The 17,525-nt window shown below is 39.3% G+C and overlaps 1 protein-coding gene across 1 annotated transcript in view; it reads right to left on the minus strand.

Moving 5' to 3' along the window:
- Positions 1 to 17,525, minus strand: part of LOC139473601 (E3 ubiquitin-protein ligase rnf213-alpha-like) — a 208,576-nt gene that overhangs the window by 123,076 nt on the left and 67,975 nt on the right. The window contains exons 10-14 of the mRNA XM_071256274.1: positions 16,401 to 16,602; positions 6,528 to 6,610; positions 5,117 to 5,423; positions 1,462 to 1,560; positions 964 to 1,080 (exon numbers count right to left, since the gene is read on the minus strand). Coding sequence (XP_071112375.1) covers positions 964 to 1,080; positions 1,462 to 1,560; positions 5,117 to 5,423; positions 6,528 to 6,610; positions 16,401 to 16,602 — 808 coding nt within the window. The remainder of the gene's footprint in view (positions 1 to 963; positions 1,081 to 1,461; positions 1,561 to 5,116; positions 5,424 to 6,527; positions 6,611 to 16,400; positions 16,603 to 17,525) is intronic.

A 17,525-nucleotide genomic window follows, 5' to 3' on the forward strand; every position in this document is an offset into this window, starting at 1 on the left:
ATGGTCACCCTAGTGATGCAGGTTGTACACCGTTTGGAGCCTTGTCTGGAGGATTGTCTCGAAGACATGGTGGAGTCATCGAAAAACTCATTCACAAAATGTGAATGGACAATAATAGGATTTAACCGATGTTGCAGGATTACGAGTATGACTGCTTCAGAATTTAATTGCTGACTGGACGAAGACAAAGGAGGCAGATGCAGTTCATGACATGGTTTATATGTGTGTTGTAACGTAGAAGGCTATGCATGCGCAGAAGCACAACTGTGTTTACATACGGCATGTACAAGATAAACATGAAGGAATAGGAAACATGGCATTGTTATTGAGCACAAACTAAAATACAAATTTTCATTTATCACTGACTGACTTAAAAGTTATGTGATTATTGAGCCGGTTATCAAATGTGACTTCTCTTGGATAAGGTACTATATAATTATCAAATATGATCTCAAACTCTCCCATTAATCATCTGGAGACGAATCCATGACCAGTTTTCATCATAGTTGCATGACCTCCAACATACTTATCATAGACCAATTTGTAACTGGTTAACAAGCTTGATTTGTTTTTAAGGAAGGACCATCTAATTGTTGATAAAAAAAACCCATTTAGTCAAGCAAACTACATCAATCATTCAAAATCATCATGATTTGAGTTTCTATACAATACTTTCATAAAGGAAGTTATTCAGAGATGTTCTTCTATTTTAGTATCATATCATTTAGTAGCTTGCTTTGATATAACTCTTGACCTTTCATAAAGTCAAACACAGGCCATGTTTAGGATGTAATTCAGGTGAATATCCCATCATTGAATCTCAAGTTTCTTGGGGTATAAGGTCCAATGGTGAAATTAAAAATCAAAAGCATAAACATATATTTTAGTGATATCTGAGTGATAGGTATCCATGTGCATAAAGAACTTGATTAACACTTGATTTCTATTCAAATAAATCCTTACCTTCATTAGCATATCAAATGATTTGAATGCAGCAGTTGTCATCCTTTCTTGAAGAAGGCTGTTAACTGGGTCATGGATTTGCTCCCGATGAAGTTGTAGACACTGCTCTGGCTTTAACTGGGAACAAACACATATGAATCAGTATGAAATACAGTGTTCCAAATGAAGCATGAAAATCAAGGCATAAACCTTAAGGAAAATGGTAATGTTTCAAGGGGTCCCCAAAGTCCCTATTTAATTTCTTCAGCGTCCCAAGCTCTTCAGGGAAGGGGAATAAGAAACAGTTGTGAATAGAAACTTTCACTAGGGCCTCTTCTGCGAGCACTTCTGCTCTATTTTAAGCCTATGTTAAAGTATGGGAGTTACAATCATCTTAACGCCAAGATCACTTTGTGATCTTAGCGCTAAGATCACTTTGTGCAAGTGGGTCCTGAAGTCTGGCATCTTCATGACTGTAATGAATGTTGTTAATTTTAACACTTATTACTTTCTGTATACCTCAGATAACACTTTCTCAAAAGCATCAAGGAGTGTCGATTTCCATTCCTCAGACAGCGCTGGTGAGTGAACTTGCAATTGAATCAGCTTATCCCACAGCTAAAACATATACAGATGGTTTGTTTAATTTCAGCATGATCAAGGGTTACTTTACAGATCATAAGAATAGTGCAACAGTGATCAAGCTCACCTGGATATGTAGTTAATTATGTTTACAATTTTGATAACAAATGGCCAATTAATTAATGGCTATGAAAAAACATCATTGGTGGGAACATGCATGGAAATTTTCCCTTTATTAGTCTGGTGGCTTCTGATGATTACAGATGATGCCAACAACATATTATGTCAGGTGAGCTTAATAATAAGCAGCATATTTGCGTAAAATACCCCAAAAAATTTCAAAACCCAATTACTTTCAGTTAACTTGCATACAGAAACGCATGCACTAAATGAAAAACTCAAATGTATAAAAACAGCACGTGCATATAACCAATAAGGATTTATGAGCATGCATACAAAGGAGCTAATTTCCAAAATACAACAACAAGCTAATTTACTTTCGGAGTCAAGCCTATATATGAAAAAAAAATTGGTTACACAAATGTAATGTAATAAACCAATTAAAATAGAAGCCCTAGAGTAAAAACTCACTTGCTCAAAAAATTATCTGGAGCTCTGGCCATCCTTTAAATATTAATATGTTTGCATGCAATAATGGAAACAAATTTATTTTGCATCTTTCATGAATAAAATCAAGTAATAACAAGCAAAGCATTTGCAAGTACAACAACCAGATGACAAACCTGGATATGACACAGTGAGTTTAAATCTTACATAAGATCTAAGATATTATATACTTCCAGCCAAAACATTCATAATTATAAATAAATCTAAAGACATATATAGTTGATAGTCGTGAGTGTGGAGTTCAGATACTCTAGCTGTGGTAGCCATGGCGAGTAAATATACTGCTTTTACAGGATTTTTGGAGGAGAGTAGCGTTTCCTCTAGGCTGTCGTAGGTGTAAAAGGAAATCCGCTACCATGGCAATGTCAACTGTGACATTTGTTAGACCACATCTGTCTCTCCACTGGATGAATTTTTCCCATCTGTTGTCGTAAAGGTGAGCGGATGATGATCTACATGATCTTGCAACAGCAGAAGAGGCAACTTGGGAGAACCCGGAGACCTGCATTCTCTGCAAGATACTTTCCAGGCGGTGAGATGGAGGCTGGGAAGATCGGTGTAAAATAGCCTCAACCTTGGCTGACGCAGGAGATCTTTTCAATGTGGAATAGGAAGCGGCTCATCCGTCAGGAGCAATAGTAGTCTGGGAAACTATGTCCTGCTTGGCCAGTTTGGGAGCAATGAAGATGACCATGCAATTGGTCCCTTCCAACTTCTGTATGACCTTCACTAGGACAGATCATGGCGGGAACGAGTAGGCGAACAGGCCTGTCCAATCCATGGATAGTGCATCTACCTGGAGAGCTCTCGGATCTGAAACCGGACTGACGTAGACCGGAAGTTGATGGTTGAGACAGGTCTCAAAGAGGTCCAGATGGGGGGTCCCCAACAGAGATTATCCGGGTAAAGACATCTGGTTGAAGAGTCAACTCCGTGGGTATGATCCTCGCTCGCTGGGATAAGCTGTCCACTAGTATGTTCAGTTTGCCTGGAATATGTCTCGCTTCCATCCAGTGGTCGGTCGTAATGTGCATCCAGTTTTTGGCATATAACGAAAGACAGCATTATGTTTAATGGCGGAAGTTGTGTATTGTAATCCATAGACAAAGCCAGTCAATAGGATGTGCAATGCTTGGAGAGGGAAGAAACAAGTCATCTTCTATCCCTGCGACCTCTGGACTTTGCATTTGGGGTCTGAGTTCTGAAAAGAGTCTGTCGATGGCAGGATGCTTGGTAGGATTCCTTTCTTGATGGGATGTACTTCTTACGAGGCAGTTCATGGAAGGAGGAATCCCTGGCCAGATCCCGTGATCGTTTAGTAGTTGATTGTAGAGACCTGGAATCTCTCTGTCATGTCTTGTCGGACTTCATCCAAGATCGTGTCCAATTTGTTGTTAAACAGCGTCGATGAAGTAACTCACTGTGACATAACTGTCTGTTTAACATGCTTGGAGACGGCCCGAGATCTGACTTGAGACAGGAGTTGTTGTCGCTGAAGTCATAGAAGCTGGGATGCAGTCCAGACTTGTGTGAATAACATGTCCTCTTGCATGCAGACAATCGCATCCAGCAAGCTGTAGATAAGTCCCACTTGGTCCGTTCGGATGGACGTCTGGGTTTCTCCTGGGACATCATCAATAAACGTTGGTAGAGGTGGGATTACGTGACGAATTCCGGTGATGAACCAATTCAGGTAAGTGCCAATGTCCATAGAGTACTTGTTGACGGTAGATAGGTCTTTGACTCGGCGAGCCAGGAGAGAGAGTTTGTCGTTAGGCATCTTCACCAATTTGATAAACTCATCATCCAATGGTTGTGTTTCCAGATGACGAATCAGTCTGGTATAGCTTCTTCCTCATAGTCGGGAGGGGGAGGCGGTCATCATGACTGAGCATCTGCATCGTCTCGTTCATCTGGTCAAGGATCCTGGTGGTATAACTTGGCCACGGTAGAGTATAGTGAATATGAGCATGGCATCCAGCATATTCAGGCATTTCCGGAGGAGGTGGCTTTTCCATTCGTGGCTGTGTAGTCGGCATGAAATGGTAGATGGCGTCTATCATGTCCATGAATGATAGCGCTGGCCCATATTCCCGTGGAGGTGATGTGGCCGGTTGATCAGGGACCTCTCCGTCATCAGACACCAGTGCCGATGGGTCCATGGGTTTATATCAGAGAGTCTCATCGTCAAATGGGGTTCATGATTCTGGTAGGATTAGCTGAAGCACTAACTGGCCTGGTAACTTGAAGAATCTGCCACTCCTCTTACACAATAACGACGGAACACTGTATGTAACAACTTATAATGTTGGTGAAAAGTCGTTCAAAAATATGCCTAAATGCAAATGACCGATTGGGATCATAAATTTTCCGGACCCCTGGTGAAAACACCCATAAAAAACAACCCCAGTATATTTACGTATCCACCCAGATCATACCATATGATATGGTATTTCTGAAGAAATTAGCTTATCATTGTTACTACATATACCAAGTGCTAGAGCAAAAACAAAAAACAGGTGTTGTCTCTAGCACACACAGGAAAGAAGTGACGTTTTTCCCACCTTTACGTACAGAAGAGCTGGTGAGCTAGATGTGCTATTAGGGGAACAACTAGTTGTGTGTAGTTGACAGTGAAGAGGACCTCTGTTGAAAATTTGAAGATTTTGTTATAGTGTGTCTGCAGCCAAAATACAGGATTTATGGCTATGATGTAATAGAGGTAGAGGATTCGCAGGAAGGCTATTTTTAGGCTTTTATACACATTAGTCCTAACTAGTAATTATAAACCTGGTGCTATGTCCAGAAATAGAATTCCACTACAACATATCTAAAAAAGAAAGTATGTGGGTAGTGGTTGTCATTTCTGACAAAATCTTACAGCATCCCCATTTACATGTGTCACAGTCATTTGTTCCTCAATAAAAATTTAACATACTAAACACCAAACAAACACATTACTCACCTTAACATAGTAGCTGACATTTGAGGTAAGCATCCTTGAATAGTTTTTCATCCATGCAATAATCTCTTTCAGCATATCTTCAAGCAAAATATTCATGCTATTTTTCTTTTCTTCCACCTGAGATCTTTGGCTACTGTTCTGTTCGTCATTGTGACCCTCACAGACACAGATACTTGATGCAAATACATCAACAGCTGCAACGAGTAATCGGGTTGACTGATAGTTATCGGCCAAACAAACATTGAGAAGGTCTGCTGCTATTTTCATACACATATATCTGTGTTCTGTGCAGTCCAGAAGTGCTTCTCTGTAAAAAAGGAACCAAAAATAGAAAACAAGGAACCTTGGATTGGAGTTTTAGATTGTGATTGTGAACTGACAGTCAATGAAATCAAGGCTCCTGTCATCAATACTTCACAGGTAGAGGTGTAATGATACAGTAAGGTTGCGATACAATGCATATCCCAAAAATATGGGTGCCACACGATTCAAATCCCAATACAGTACTCTTATTTTATAGTTGATATTTCTTATTTTTGCAGGTGAATTACAAACCTGAATCATAGGTTAATTAATCTCAGTGATAGAAGATGTCCTCAGACAGAAACATATAGGCTAGAGGGCACTGTGGATGTTATGCAATTTATAGCCAACCAGGAAACACAAGAGAATCTGTGTAAGCTGGTTGTGGAACAGTTTGGTTTAGCATTTTAAAATCTGTTATTATTCACATGTTTTTACACCAGTCTAACTTGTTATGTAAAGTATTGTATGCATCACGATTGTTGTATTGTGTCATGGATCACATGGGAACACATACAGACACTTTATGGTGTAATAGTGATGCATCTATATTATTAGTCAGTTAATGAAATGAGGCCATGTATAAATGAACCGTGCATGAATTTTGTCCAAAACCTTTCACAACCTGATATTGAAACAATGTGTAGTGAAGAGGCCACAAGGCTTAAGCCAATGTAATTGGTCTGTGCACTTGCTGGTTTCACTCTCACTGGAACCAGGCTATAGTGTAGTCAGCTGCTTAAAAATAGAAACATCATCACAAAGTGGCATTATATATTCACCAGAGATTGTGTGGTGGTGGTGGGGTCAAGGGAGAGAAGTATATAACCTCATGATGATGAGCTCAATTTGAAGGTGTTTTGATTTGCAACTCTGTTAACTCAAGCCAAAATGACTTTGACAGCTGACTAATCTGGCTGCATGGATATCAAACCTGGCCTGTCTTTATGTACAGAGCTTAAACTTATCATAACTGATTTAACCTATGAGTTTATATCATAATGTACAGCTAGGATCATTCGTAAAAGCAGGTCAAAAGCTGAAGGAATACTTGCACAGGGTTTCTCTTGCCTAAATACCATTAAATAAATAAATAATATTATTTAACCTGTGGGTGAAATTCTTCTTGCACCTTCCTCCAAATACTTCTTTGAATTTTGTTGACACTTCCATCAAGCAATCAGCCAGGTACTGAAATCAGAAATGCATCGATGTAAGCAAACCTTATGATGATACACATTTCATTCACTCTTTGCATCATAGATTTTAGTATGGATCATTATTAGTTAAAGTTATTAAACAGAACGAAAACAAGTATCATTGTTAATAATTCTAAGAATACTTTCTCCATTACATCATTGCGATAATCCTGTATTATGGTTGTCATCACACTGTAAATATCTCAAGATTTTCAACAGAAATCCTCTTCATGGTCATCCTTAAAATTATTAACAAAGACAGCTATTTTTTTATAATTCCTACAAATACAAAACCATTATTACATTACTGCCAGAAGATACCTGATTGGGGGTTCTGAGATCTATTAATACCCTGGATAGTTAACAGTTTACTGAATTTAAGGTGAGGTGAAATGGGGATTAACGTTGCGTTCAAGATTATTGCACATGTATGTGTGGCTGTAAGTACTAGTTGGGACTGATGTCGATTATATAGTGCCAGCCCACAGAGATACCATGCAGCAGTTTAACATGATTACTTCACTAAGACACAGTATACTGACTCTGAGCCGACCAGTCCTTGTTTTAGCCCCTTAATGTTGAGCAATAGGTGGTGACAAGTACTATCTTTTAACATCTTTTCGTATGACGTGGCCAGGGACTGAACCCACGACCTTACACTTTCTGGGCAGACACTCTATTTACTCAACCACGGAGGTAGTCTACTGAATTTAAAGAGAAAACATGACCTAAACCTCTGTGGTTACATCTTTTTCTTCTGACTCAGAACTTTTGGGGTACCTAAAGGTTCCAAACAACACCATTCTAGTTGTTTTGACCAATATTAGGTGTACATCATTCTGAAATCTCCTTAAAAGACCTGATTTTCAGAATATTTAAAAGGACATTTGCAAATATGTGTTAATATTCAATAGAACTACCGTTATATATACTAGCCACTTAAAGAAACTGTGCACGGAGAAAATATAGATATAAGGGCACACTGTCCATATATGAAATATAGGTTTGAACATAGCAATTATTGGAGACATTCAAACGCTCATGCACGTGCCATGCGATATGACGTCATTGATGGGGGCCTATGGACGTGCAATGTGTTACTGCACGTGCATCCTGTGCAGCTGTACACAGCATGTGCAACTCAAAATTTTGCTGTCACTTTGGAAAGCATGATCTGTGGTCATTCAAAAATTCAAAACTTCTCAGGCGCAGACACAAGCATATCACAAGCAAATCACGCCAAGATTGACAGCTGCACAGCATCATGAAGCCATTGGAATGATCCGAGCGGGAATGAGGCAAAAACAGGAGGCAACACATTTCCAATGCCATCGTAACACGATATCGGCATTGGTGAGGCATTATCAGAACACCCACCACCCACGTTCAGGACGTCCCCGAGTAACTACGCCAAGACAGGAAAGATGGATTCTCCGACACAGGTTCCAAACTTTAGTAACGACGTCCCAGACAATTCCTGGACTGCGCCGTATCCATCCCAACACTGTCAGGAATCGTTTACGTCAGTACGGGATTCGACCACGACGCCCTGCCATACGTCCCATCCTGACACACCGTCATTGAGTCAACCGTCTAAGATGGTGTCGAAATCATGTTCACCAACCTCGAATATGGTGGAGAAATGTTGTCGTTACAGATGAATCGAGGTTCAACATTTCCCACAGTGACGGGCGCCAACGTGTCTACCGGCGTTTGGGAGATCGTTATGCATGCAACTGTATTGTGGAGAGGAATCGTTTTGGAGGTGGCTCTGTGATGACTTGGGGTTGGGATAACAGCACGGCACCGAACCCCTTTGGTGGTTGTTCAGGGCAATCTCACCGGTGTTGGCTACAGAGATCAGATTCTGAGGCCTGTGGTCATTCCTTTCCTGCAATGCGTCATGGCCCGGGATTGACATTTCAACAGGACAACGCTCATCCTCACACGGCTAGGGTAGCAATGGATTTCCTTCACCATAACAATGTCATGTTACTGCCATGGCCTGCAATTTCTCCAGATCTCTCCCCAATAGAGCATGTGTTGGATGAAATGGAGCGCCATCTGCGTCGTCTTCCACATCCTCCAGACGACGTCCGTGACTTGGCACAGGATTTGAGGAGGGATATGGCAGGCCATCCCCCAGGCCATGCCCATTTGGTGGACTCCATGCGTCGCCGATGCACTGCTGTGATTCACGCACAGGGTGGTCATACCCATTATTGACTTTGTGACTTTGTCGTTTAACCCCCTACTCCATTTTGATCTTCTGACGTCATCGTAACAGATGTTGTTCAGGTCCCGTTGACATTTTCTTATGGTCCGATCATTTAGCTGCTACAGCGTCTGCATCATTTTGTTCTTGCTGTGTTGTATTTCAATCCAGAATATATTTTCTCCGTGCACAGTTTCTTTATGTGGCTAGTATATATGGCATCCAAAACCCTACTTTGTGACATCATCAACATTTCAGTAAACCTACACTTACTCCTGGATCCAATCACATGGTTCTTGCGATCACAAATTACCTGCCTTTTGATTTTTATTAACACTTTACCAACCAATCATTCATTGACATAAAGGTTAAAGAAACCATACATCGATGGACGAGCCTTGGGCCTAGTTGGAGACCGGTCACTTCTGCGCAAGACCAAGCAGCATTTTCACGCGAGACTGCAAGATTCGAGGTTTTCGTGAATTGACTAATCAGTTATTAACCTATTCATAAATGTGGATGTATGTTGATTCTCTTGATTTGTCAAAGAGCATTTATAACATATAAGTAACTATATGTATATGTTGACATTCTTGCGAATCAACGAAAAGAAACATCATACCACATCACATTGTTCTATCGTACAAAAAGAAAAGGGCAGCCTCCAGAAATTCACAATTTATCCATTTTCCAGTATCAATTATTCCATTTAATATGAAACATAGTTTCTGGAGTCCATCAGAAGATATATTACATTTCTTTGTAGTGGCATAATTGTTTTCATTATTTATTTGGGTGTTTTGTGTAGGACATTCATCAGAAAGTATCGCAAAAATTATAACCTTGTTACTTTTTGTTGACCACACTTCATTATTCTACATCTAACAGTACATGTATCTCGGTTAAACATCGTTATAAGTAACTAAAAATAGATTTTAACATTTCAACAATATTTTGTGCATGCAGCCTTGATATAAAAGAAATGTTTTTAAAGTTTTCTTTCTGATTTTTTTGCGAATATTAGAAAACACATTGAATATTTCAAGTGATAATTGTCTTGAGATGGTGATTGCTGAAATTTACATTTTAAAGATGTAATGTTTGGACTACTTTCTCTGCTGAACGACAGATAAATTTGATGAAATAATTTACTCATTTTCAAAATAATCAAAACAATTTTTTAATAAGAACTTATTCAGATATCAAATAACAAAATTAATTTTTGGTTTAAATGCAAAAATAATTTTTTAACAACTTGACCAAAATATATTTGTCGTTAAATAATGATGATTTTTTTCCCCTGTTTCTATTACTTCTTTGTTGTCCTACATGAGGCCACAATTAATTCATAACCAGATTCTCATCCAACTTTCCACATGGGTACAATGTGTGAAGGCCCAGCCGTGATATTGCTGGAATATTGCTTAACTCACTCACTCATCGAACTATTGTGAAAAAGTGAGGCAGGAGGCATTTGACTAGTATGCATGTTAATACTGTTATTACACTATCTTGTTATAAAGAGTGTTCATTGTCTACCTGGACTTACATTTGTTATCTATTTTATTAATTTTATTTAAAACTTCATTCATTACTGTTTACATTAATTTTGGCGAAGTTGTGCGTTAACTGATCGGCAGATCGTTATAACTCGCTGTTATTTACAGCAACGATGGTCAGATTACAGCTATTGGCATTTAGAAACTAATATTAGTTGACAGAGAATTATGCGAATCGCAGGTAGGATCTAACAGTGACCCGCCAAACTGTTACATACGTAAAACAATTCTGGCTGTATATCAAAGTACTACGCTTATGGTTATTATTAATAATTCATATCATAAATTTACAAGGCTGCAACTAAAGTAACCCGATATTGGAATACATTGTATATCATTGCTGGAAAAATAATAGTTTCAGATACAATTTCTTCCTATCATTGCATCGAAACACCTTCAAGTTATATTATTGGTATTTTTTAACAGTCACTTGTAGATCCGAGAGAAAATGTGTGTACTTAAGAACTGACTTTCCCTTTCCCTGTGAACATCATGTGTCTCCCTTGACAAGTGGAAAAGCAATATATTGTGAAAACTTCAAATTAAAAACACACAAATTTCACTGGTTAATGCATAAATGGGTGATGACAAGAAAACACCTACCCACATTGGCCGTTTGACAACAAGGATATAAGTTTTCATGGTAATAAATATCTATTAAACGATTCCAAGACTTTTCAACAAACATTTTTAGTTTTTGGTTTCAAATCCCACCTGCCATGTTGTCTCTACATCTTCTTAAAATGTATTACTGTGGAATGTCCATGATTTATGTTTATATTCCAGTCCAACACACAAATTAGTTCTGCACTATTCTCTGGACGAGAACCAAATATGTTTGTCTTGATGAAAAAGAGCAGTGTTTATGAATAAAACACCACAATATGTAATAAGGCACCAAACGTAATCCTTTGGGGTATGGTATAGTTGAAGTTAATGCATAACATTTCTCACAATACACATGGCAATCGGGGATTTCAACAGTTTTTGTTTTTGTTCATCTTCCGTTCATCTGGATTCTGGAATCTAAAACGATCGTAAAAACCATGGTAGTGGTCAAAGATATTTTCAAGTGATGAAAGTAGTTTTTTGTCATTTCTGTCACATGTTTTCACTGCCCAGTAGGAACGTGTTTTGGCAAAGTCACACTTGTCCTAAAGTTCCTCAAGCTGAAGTCACTTGATCTGTGAAACTTTGAGGGTCCTGGTGACCCAGTGACCCAGATTTCCTGTTGATATGGCACACCAAGTGTCAGTTGCATAAGACCATCCATATGTTTTGTGTGTGTTTCCAACCTCAAACCTCAACTAACTACAGAGCAGGTAGACAAAATAAAAATAATTGTGTAAGCTAGTTTGTGACATTCTAAAAAAAAGGTTTATAACACTTGGTACTGGAATCTAGACTATAAATTAATTTATGAAGTAGATCCAGTCGTTTTGCTTCTGAAACTAATTTTCAATAAACAACTTAAGAAAAATAAAGTTGACCTGTTTTTTTTAGGACAGGGCAATTTGGTAGATCTAGATCTAGTAGAATTTGTACATCAGCGGATAATTTTCCTGAGCGGCAGGAAAAATTGAGACACGAAAACCTTGTATTATTTCACATTGGAATGAAGATAAAACATGGACACCCTCACAGACTTTGTTCAGATAAATATATTTGTTCAAACTAAGTCTGTCATGTGCATGTATTTCAACATTATTTTCATCAAGATTATTCAGGTTGCTGGCAACAGGGATCATCCTCTGCATGAACACATTTTTTGGTCTCACACTCAAAGCAACAATGTCGCTCTCTGATGCATGTTTTCTCAATCCATGATCAGCATCTGTCATAATGTCAATGCCTCAACAATCTTCCTGGTCAATTATTTCAACAATGTAATACACACAGCCGATTTCATAGTGTCATCACAAGATTCCTGCGAAATACACACTAATGATTATCAAGGTCTTCATGTTGAAAATGAGCCAAACCAGCATTCTATAGCATGTTTCCCCAGTAACATATCTATACTGTCTCAGAGGATCAGGAGCATACACCCATGGAAGTTGTCGTCAGTGGTGTGGTGGTAAGGGGTAATTGATATCCGGTCTAGAGCAGCTGTGTGATGAAGGGGTCGTCTAGAAGAGCCCAATTGTCTGCAAACTGACCAAGCCTTCCACCTATGTCGATTAGGGTCTTTATTGGAGGCAGAAGTTCCCAGTCGTCCTTGAGTAGAGGCAAGTAACTTGCTGTTTGAGTCGTCCCCTCGGGCCGATTCACCGGTGTCCTTTGGACTTGGAAGGAGTACAGGATCAACTATGTGAACAACAATCCCGCCTAGGTAGAGTCGGAGACGAATGATGATCAGCTGGGGAAGTGTCATGGCGACTGATTTACGACACCCATTGTCTGAAGAACATTTAATTGCAAAGGCTCATTACCCTGGAGCCATGACATCTATATGCCTTGAAACATTTAATTGCTGTTATTTATAAGATGCTAATCCTAATTGTTAATCCCCATTTTTGATAGAAGATTGGCAGCGGCATTCTCGGCGAAGTCAAGTAATCTGGGGATCATGAGCTGGGGATCACGAGCCAGTGAGCAACTGTATCCAGTATAAGTGTGGAAGTCTGGATAAGACGATGCGTATGGATATCCTTGCCAGGAAGGATAAGGGTCAATGTGAGTGTGAAAACCTTCCCATCCCCAGGGGTGGTCTGAATAAGGGCCCCTAAGAGTCATGACGAATGATGTTATGGTAGGATTCTGTGTAGCTAAAAGAAGGTACCAGAGGAGCGGTCAACCCAGTCTGAATAGCTATCTCCATGATGAGTAGAGGCAGAACAAGACGACTGGGTAACATCAATGTGGGATCACCGATCCTTGGAAAGTTGATTTTGGGAGCGCTTAACCCGGGAGCAGTCAACCCATCCTGAATATCGACCGTCAGAGTGAGAGCGTCGATCCCAGCCATTCAAACCTGAATGTCAATCATGGGAGTACAGAGCCTTAGAGCGGTGACCGGAAGAGTGTCGATCTTGAAAATACGAGGGGTGTTGATTAAAGATTTTCCTTGACCCACTTCCGATGGACCTAGTGGAATGAAACTTGGCATAGGTATTAGTCTTTCTCCACATAGGAACCACCAAGAGTTACACACTTCTCCCATTGTTTTATGCAACTATGGAGACCTCGCTTGTTAAAGTCCTCATTTTGCGTCTCAAACCAGGACTTGACTTCAGAAATCAGTGTTTCATCATCTGTGAAACGTTTTCCCTTCAAAAATGACTTCATGGTTGGAAAGAGGTGGAAGTCAGATAGTGCAAGGTCAGGAGAGTAAAGAGGATGTGGAAGGATTTCATAGCCACAGGACTGCGCTTCTGTCTGGGCAACATGAGAGTTGTGTACTGGAGCATTGTCTTGCAGGAGACGGACACCCTTGGTCAGCATGCCACGCCTCTTAAGCATGATAGCGTCCCGCAATTTCCGCAGCAGTGAAGCATAATAAGCTCCTGTAATTGTGGTACCCTCTGCCAAGAAATCCATCATCACTACTCCGGGCTGGTCCCAAAACACCGTGAGCATGACCTTGCCTGCAGAGGGTTGGACACGTGCCTTCTTTGGGGGGGGGGGTGACTCCACATGCTTCCATTGCATCGACTGAACTTCAGTCTCAGGATCATAGTGATGGACCCATGTTTCATCCTGTGTGATAAGTCTGTCAAAAACGTTTGCCTGTTTTTTGGGGCACATGTCCAAAAGATCCTTTGAGCAATTGACTCGTTCCTGCTTTTGGAAATGTGTGAGCAACCTGGGAATCCATCGTGCAGACACCTTATGTATGTTCAAATTGTCATGGATGATTTTTTCCACAGACCCTACACTGATCTTGACATTTTGTGCTAACTGGCGAACAGTTATACGTCGGTCTGCCAAAATGGCGAATTCCACTTGATGGATAGTGTCCTCATCAATGGCTGAATGGGGGTGACCAGGAATGGCAGCTGTTTCCAAAGATGTCCGACCACACTTGAACTGGCAATGCCAGTGTTTAACAACTTCATATGATGGGGCCTCTTCCCCATAAGTTGCTTTCATTTCATCAAAAGTTTCTTTTGGTGTGCGACCTTTCAAATATTTAAACCTAATCACTGCTGGGTATTCTACTGGCTCCATTGTCACACCCTACTCGATCATAACACCTGAAAAAGTGGTAAGACTAATAGTTCGGTGCTGCAAATTCAGACATAACCCATAGATATATGTATCATTACAATTTCAACCAAATATGATAACCCTAAGTGGTTTAGGGGAAATCTTTAATGAACACCCCTCGTAGGTGGAGGAGTCCATTTGTTGAACCTTGGAACCACGATCCCAAGGAGAGTGGAAAGTAGTTGATTGCCCTGCTTGAGGACTGTAAGCCATAGGTGAGGAGGGAGACAGTAAGCCTTGGGGTATGGAAGGAGTGGAGCCAATGGTCAACGTCATCGGGGGAGGATCACGAATGGCTGTAGAGGAGTTACAGCGATCGTCCAAATGTCATGCCAAAAACGTCATAGATAAACTGGCATCAGAGGGAGCGGTGGCAAGGACCATCCGGGTATGTGAGGTTACCAGCACCATTGTGATAGACAATGACCCACGCTGATCTGCAATATTTTCTGTTTAAAAAAACATCAGGGTGCACGGGAATCATGCACGCACGAATACGGTGTTAGCGTTTGGCGTCTATACGTGCGTGATTCCCGTGCACCCTTTTGAGTTGAGTTGATTGGTTCAACTGTGTCATATGGCCCTGTGACGCAGGGGTAGCATTATGAAGATGGCTGTTTCAATGAATGCTCGTTCCATCCGTGACAAACAGGTCTGGTTGTTGATGAAATATAGTGATAGCTAAATAGACAGATTTTTTATTCATGCCCCGATTGTCTTTAAATCTAATATCATGTTATGCATAACTTCTTTGAGTGGCATTTAGAAGTTGGTGTGATGAAGTAAGACGAGTTCTATGGATGAACAACTTCTTTATTACAATTAGTGCGACGTTTCGGTGTAGATCCTAACACCTTTGCTTGATAGGTGTTAGGATCTACACCGAAACGTCGCACTAATAGTAATAAAGAAGTTGTTCATCCATAGAACTCGTCTTACTTCATGTTATGTATGACTGTTTGATAATCTCATACCAACTTTGACTGGAGTAGGTCCAATAGTTTTTCAGATATTGTAGTAAACATCGGTACCTTAAATTACCTTCCAGACTATAGGTATGTCTACATTTCAAACGTGCTTGGTGCAGAATATCTGTTGCTTTTTCCTTCTTCTTTCCTATTCCCCTTAGAATGGTATAAAAACGGTTACACTAAGATAGGAAATCCATTGAAAAAAATATATATTCACTATTGACAAACATGTCACAACTGTGTGGTATAAGAAAGGGAATGAAATGACAGATACAGGAGGCAAGTGATCAGGTCGAGTAGGTTCCTATGCACAGGATTTGTTGCATGACTCATTTGCTTGGGTGTTGACCATGGTGATGCTGGGATATTTTGGGGGGAAATGTTCTTTAGAATCTGAAAACTCTGTTCAAGCACATTTCCACATACGATCAAAGAAGAAAGAAGAAATGGATGTTGTGAGATAGGATAAGTTTAAAAATTAACCATTACTTATATGATTATTTATATTTTAAATATATATAATAAAAGCAGAAATTATATAATAAGATATTCAATGTATCATTCCTTGTACAATAATAGTTTCAGATATAATTTTGTTCGATCTCTGCATTCAAGTTCTTCTCTTATATGTTTTACTGGACATTTTTTAACTGAAGATCACTGGAGAATTTTTTTGTACATATTTGTGATTTCTAGCATATAAACATACACGGTCATATGGGAAAATCTGGGACACTTTTTCAAAGTGCATGTCCAAGAAATTATTTATCTGCAAGACAATGACAACATAAAACTGAGCTTACAATAGATATGAAGTGAAAAAATTACCTGCTTTGCTTCATGACTCAAAAAACGGCCACTAGATTGAATGTAGAAGTAAAGAGTTGCAGTGCATATCTCAGGTGCAACTATTTGCAGGTCTAAAACCTTTCTCAGATTCCATTGAGATACACAAGCCATGAGTGTCCTTGGGAGGAGGAAGTCTGCATCAAAGCAGGGAGACAAAGCACGGAATACCTCTTCAACAGGTCTGAAAAACAAATGGTCTTCTAATTATACTCTGCAAGCATGAACACATACAACTAAATTTAAAATTCAAAGTTGTATGTATTTTGTAAGTTTTTGTAAGACTTTTTAAGACATAAATATAGTGTCATATGTCTTCATCAGTGAATCAAACTGAAAATGCTGCAATCAAACACCTGTTTAGTTTGATCTTATCCAGTCTGTGGCAAATTTTAGGATTAAATTTACCTTATCAAAAGTATGGCACAATCTAAATGGTAAAAATATATCTTTTCATCAAACAAGAATTATGTACTGTATTGCAGCTCAGATAGTTCACTTTAAGTATGGCATTTGCACGTCACAACATATTAGTAGCCTGAAGTGTTACAATACGTTACCACAGTGTTCATTCTTGTCACATAAAAATAGGATTCTTTTCTCCTGCCCAAGACAAAAAAGTTTTTTCATTTTCAAAAGATGCCAAGGAATAAAAAATAACCACTTTTCCAAGAACAAATGTCAGTCAGAGGCAATGTATTAGTTTGTTCATCAACTTGCTGTTCAGTTCATTAACAATCAGAATCCTGATTGACTGTTACTCAACAAAGTTATAGCATGTTGATATGTTGATATAGTGAATGTTAATGAGAAAAGAGCATGTTACATACAATATGAGAATTCTTTAATTGGAAATCATACGCACTACTGCCACACATAGGTGAAATTTCTTGCATTATAATTGAAATAGACGTTACTCCAGTCTAGAATATACAGTGAATTATGGGATACTGTAAAATCTTGCAATATCGCTATCTCAACATGTCAAATCAGGCCACAAATACACAAAATCGTGAGAATGTGACAATGTGACAATGCAACATTTCATTTTCTTGTGTATAAGACGCTGTCTGGAGACATGAGTAAAATCATAAGGTCAAGGTGCAT

This window comes from Haliotis cracherodii, unplaced genomic scaffold, assembly GCF_022045235.1.
Source record: "Haliotis cracherodii isolate W230 unplaced genomic scaffold, xgHalCrac1.p SCAF_3, whole genome shotgun sequence".
Lineage (NCBI taxonomy): Eukaryota > Metazoa > Mollusca > Gastropoda > Lepetellida > Haliotidae > Haliotis > Haliotis cracherodii.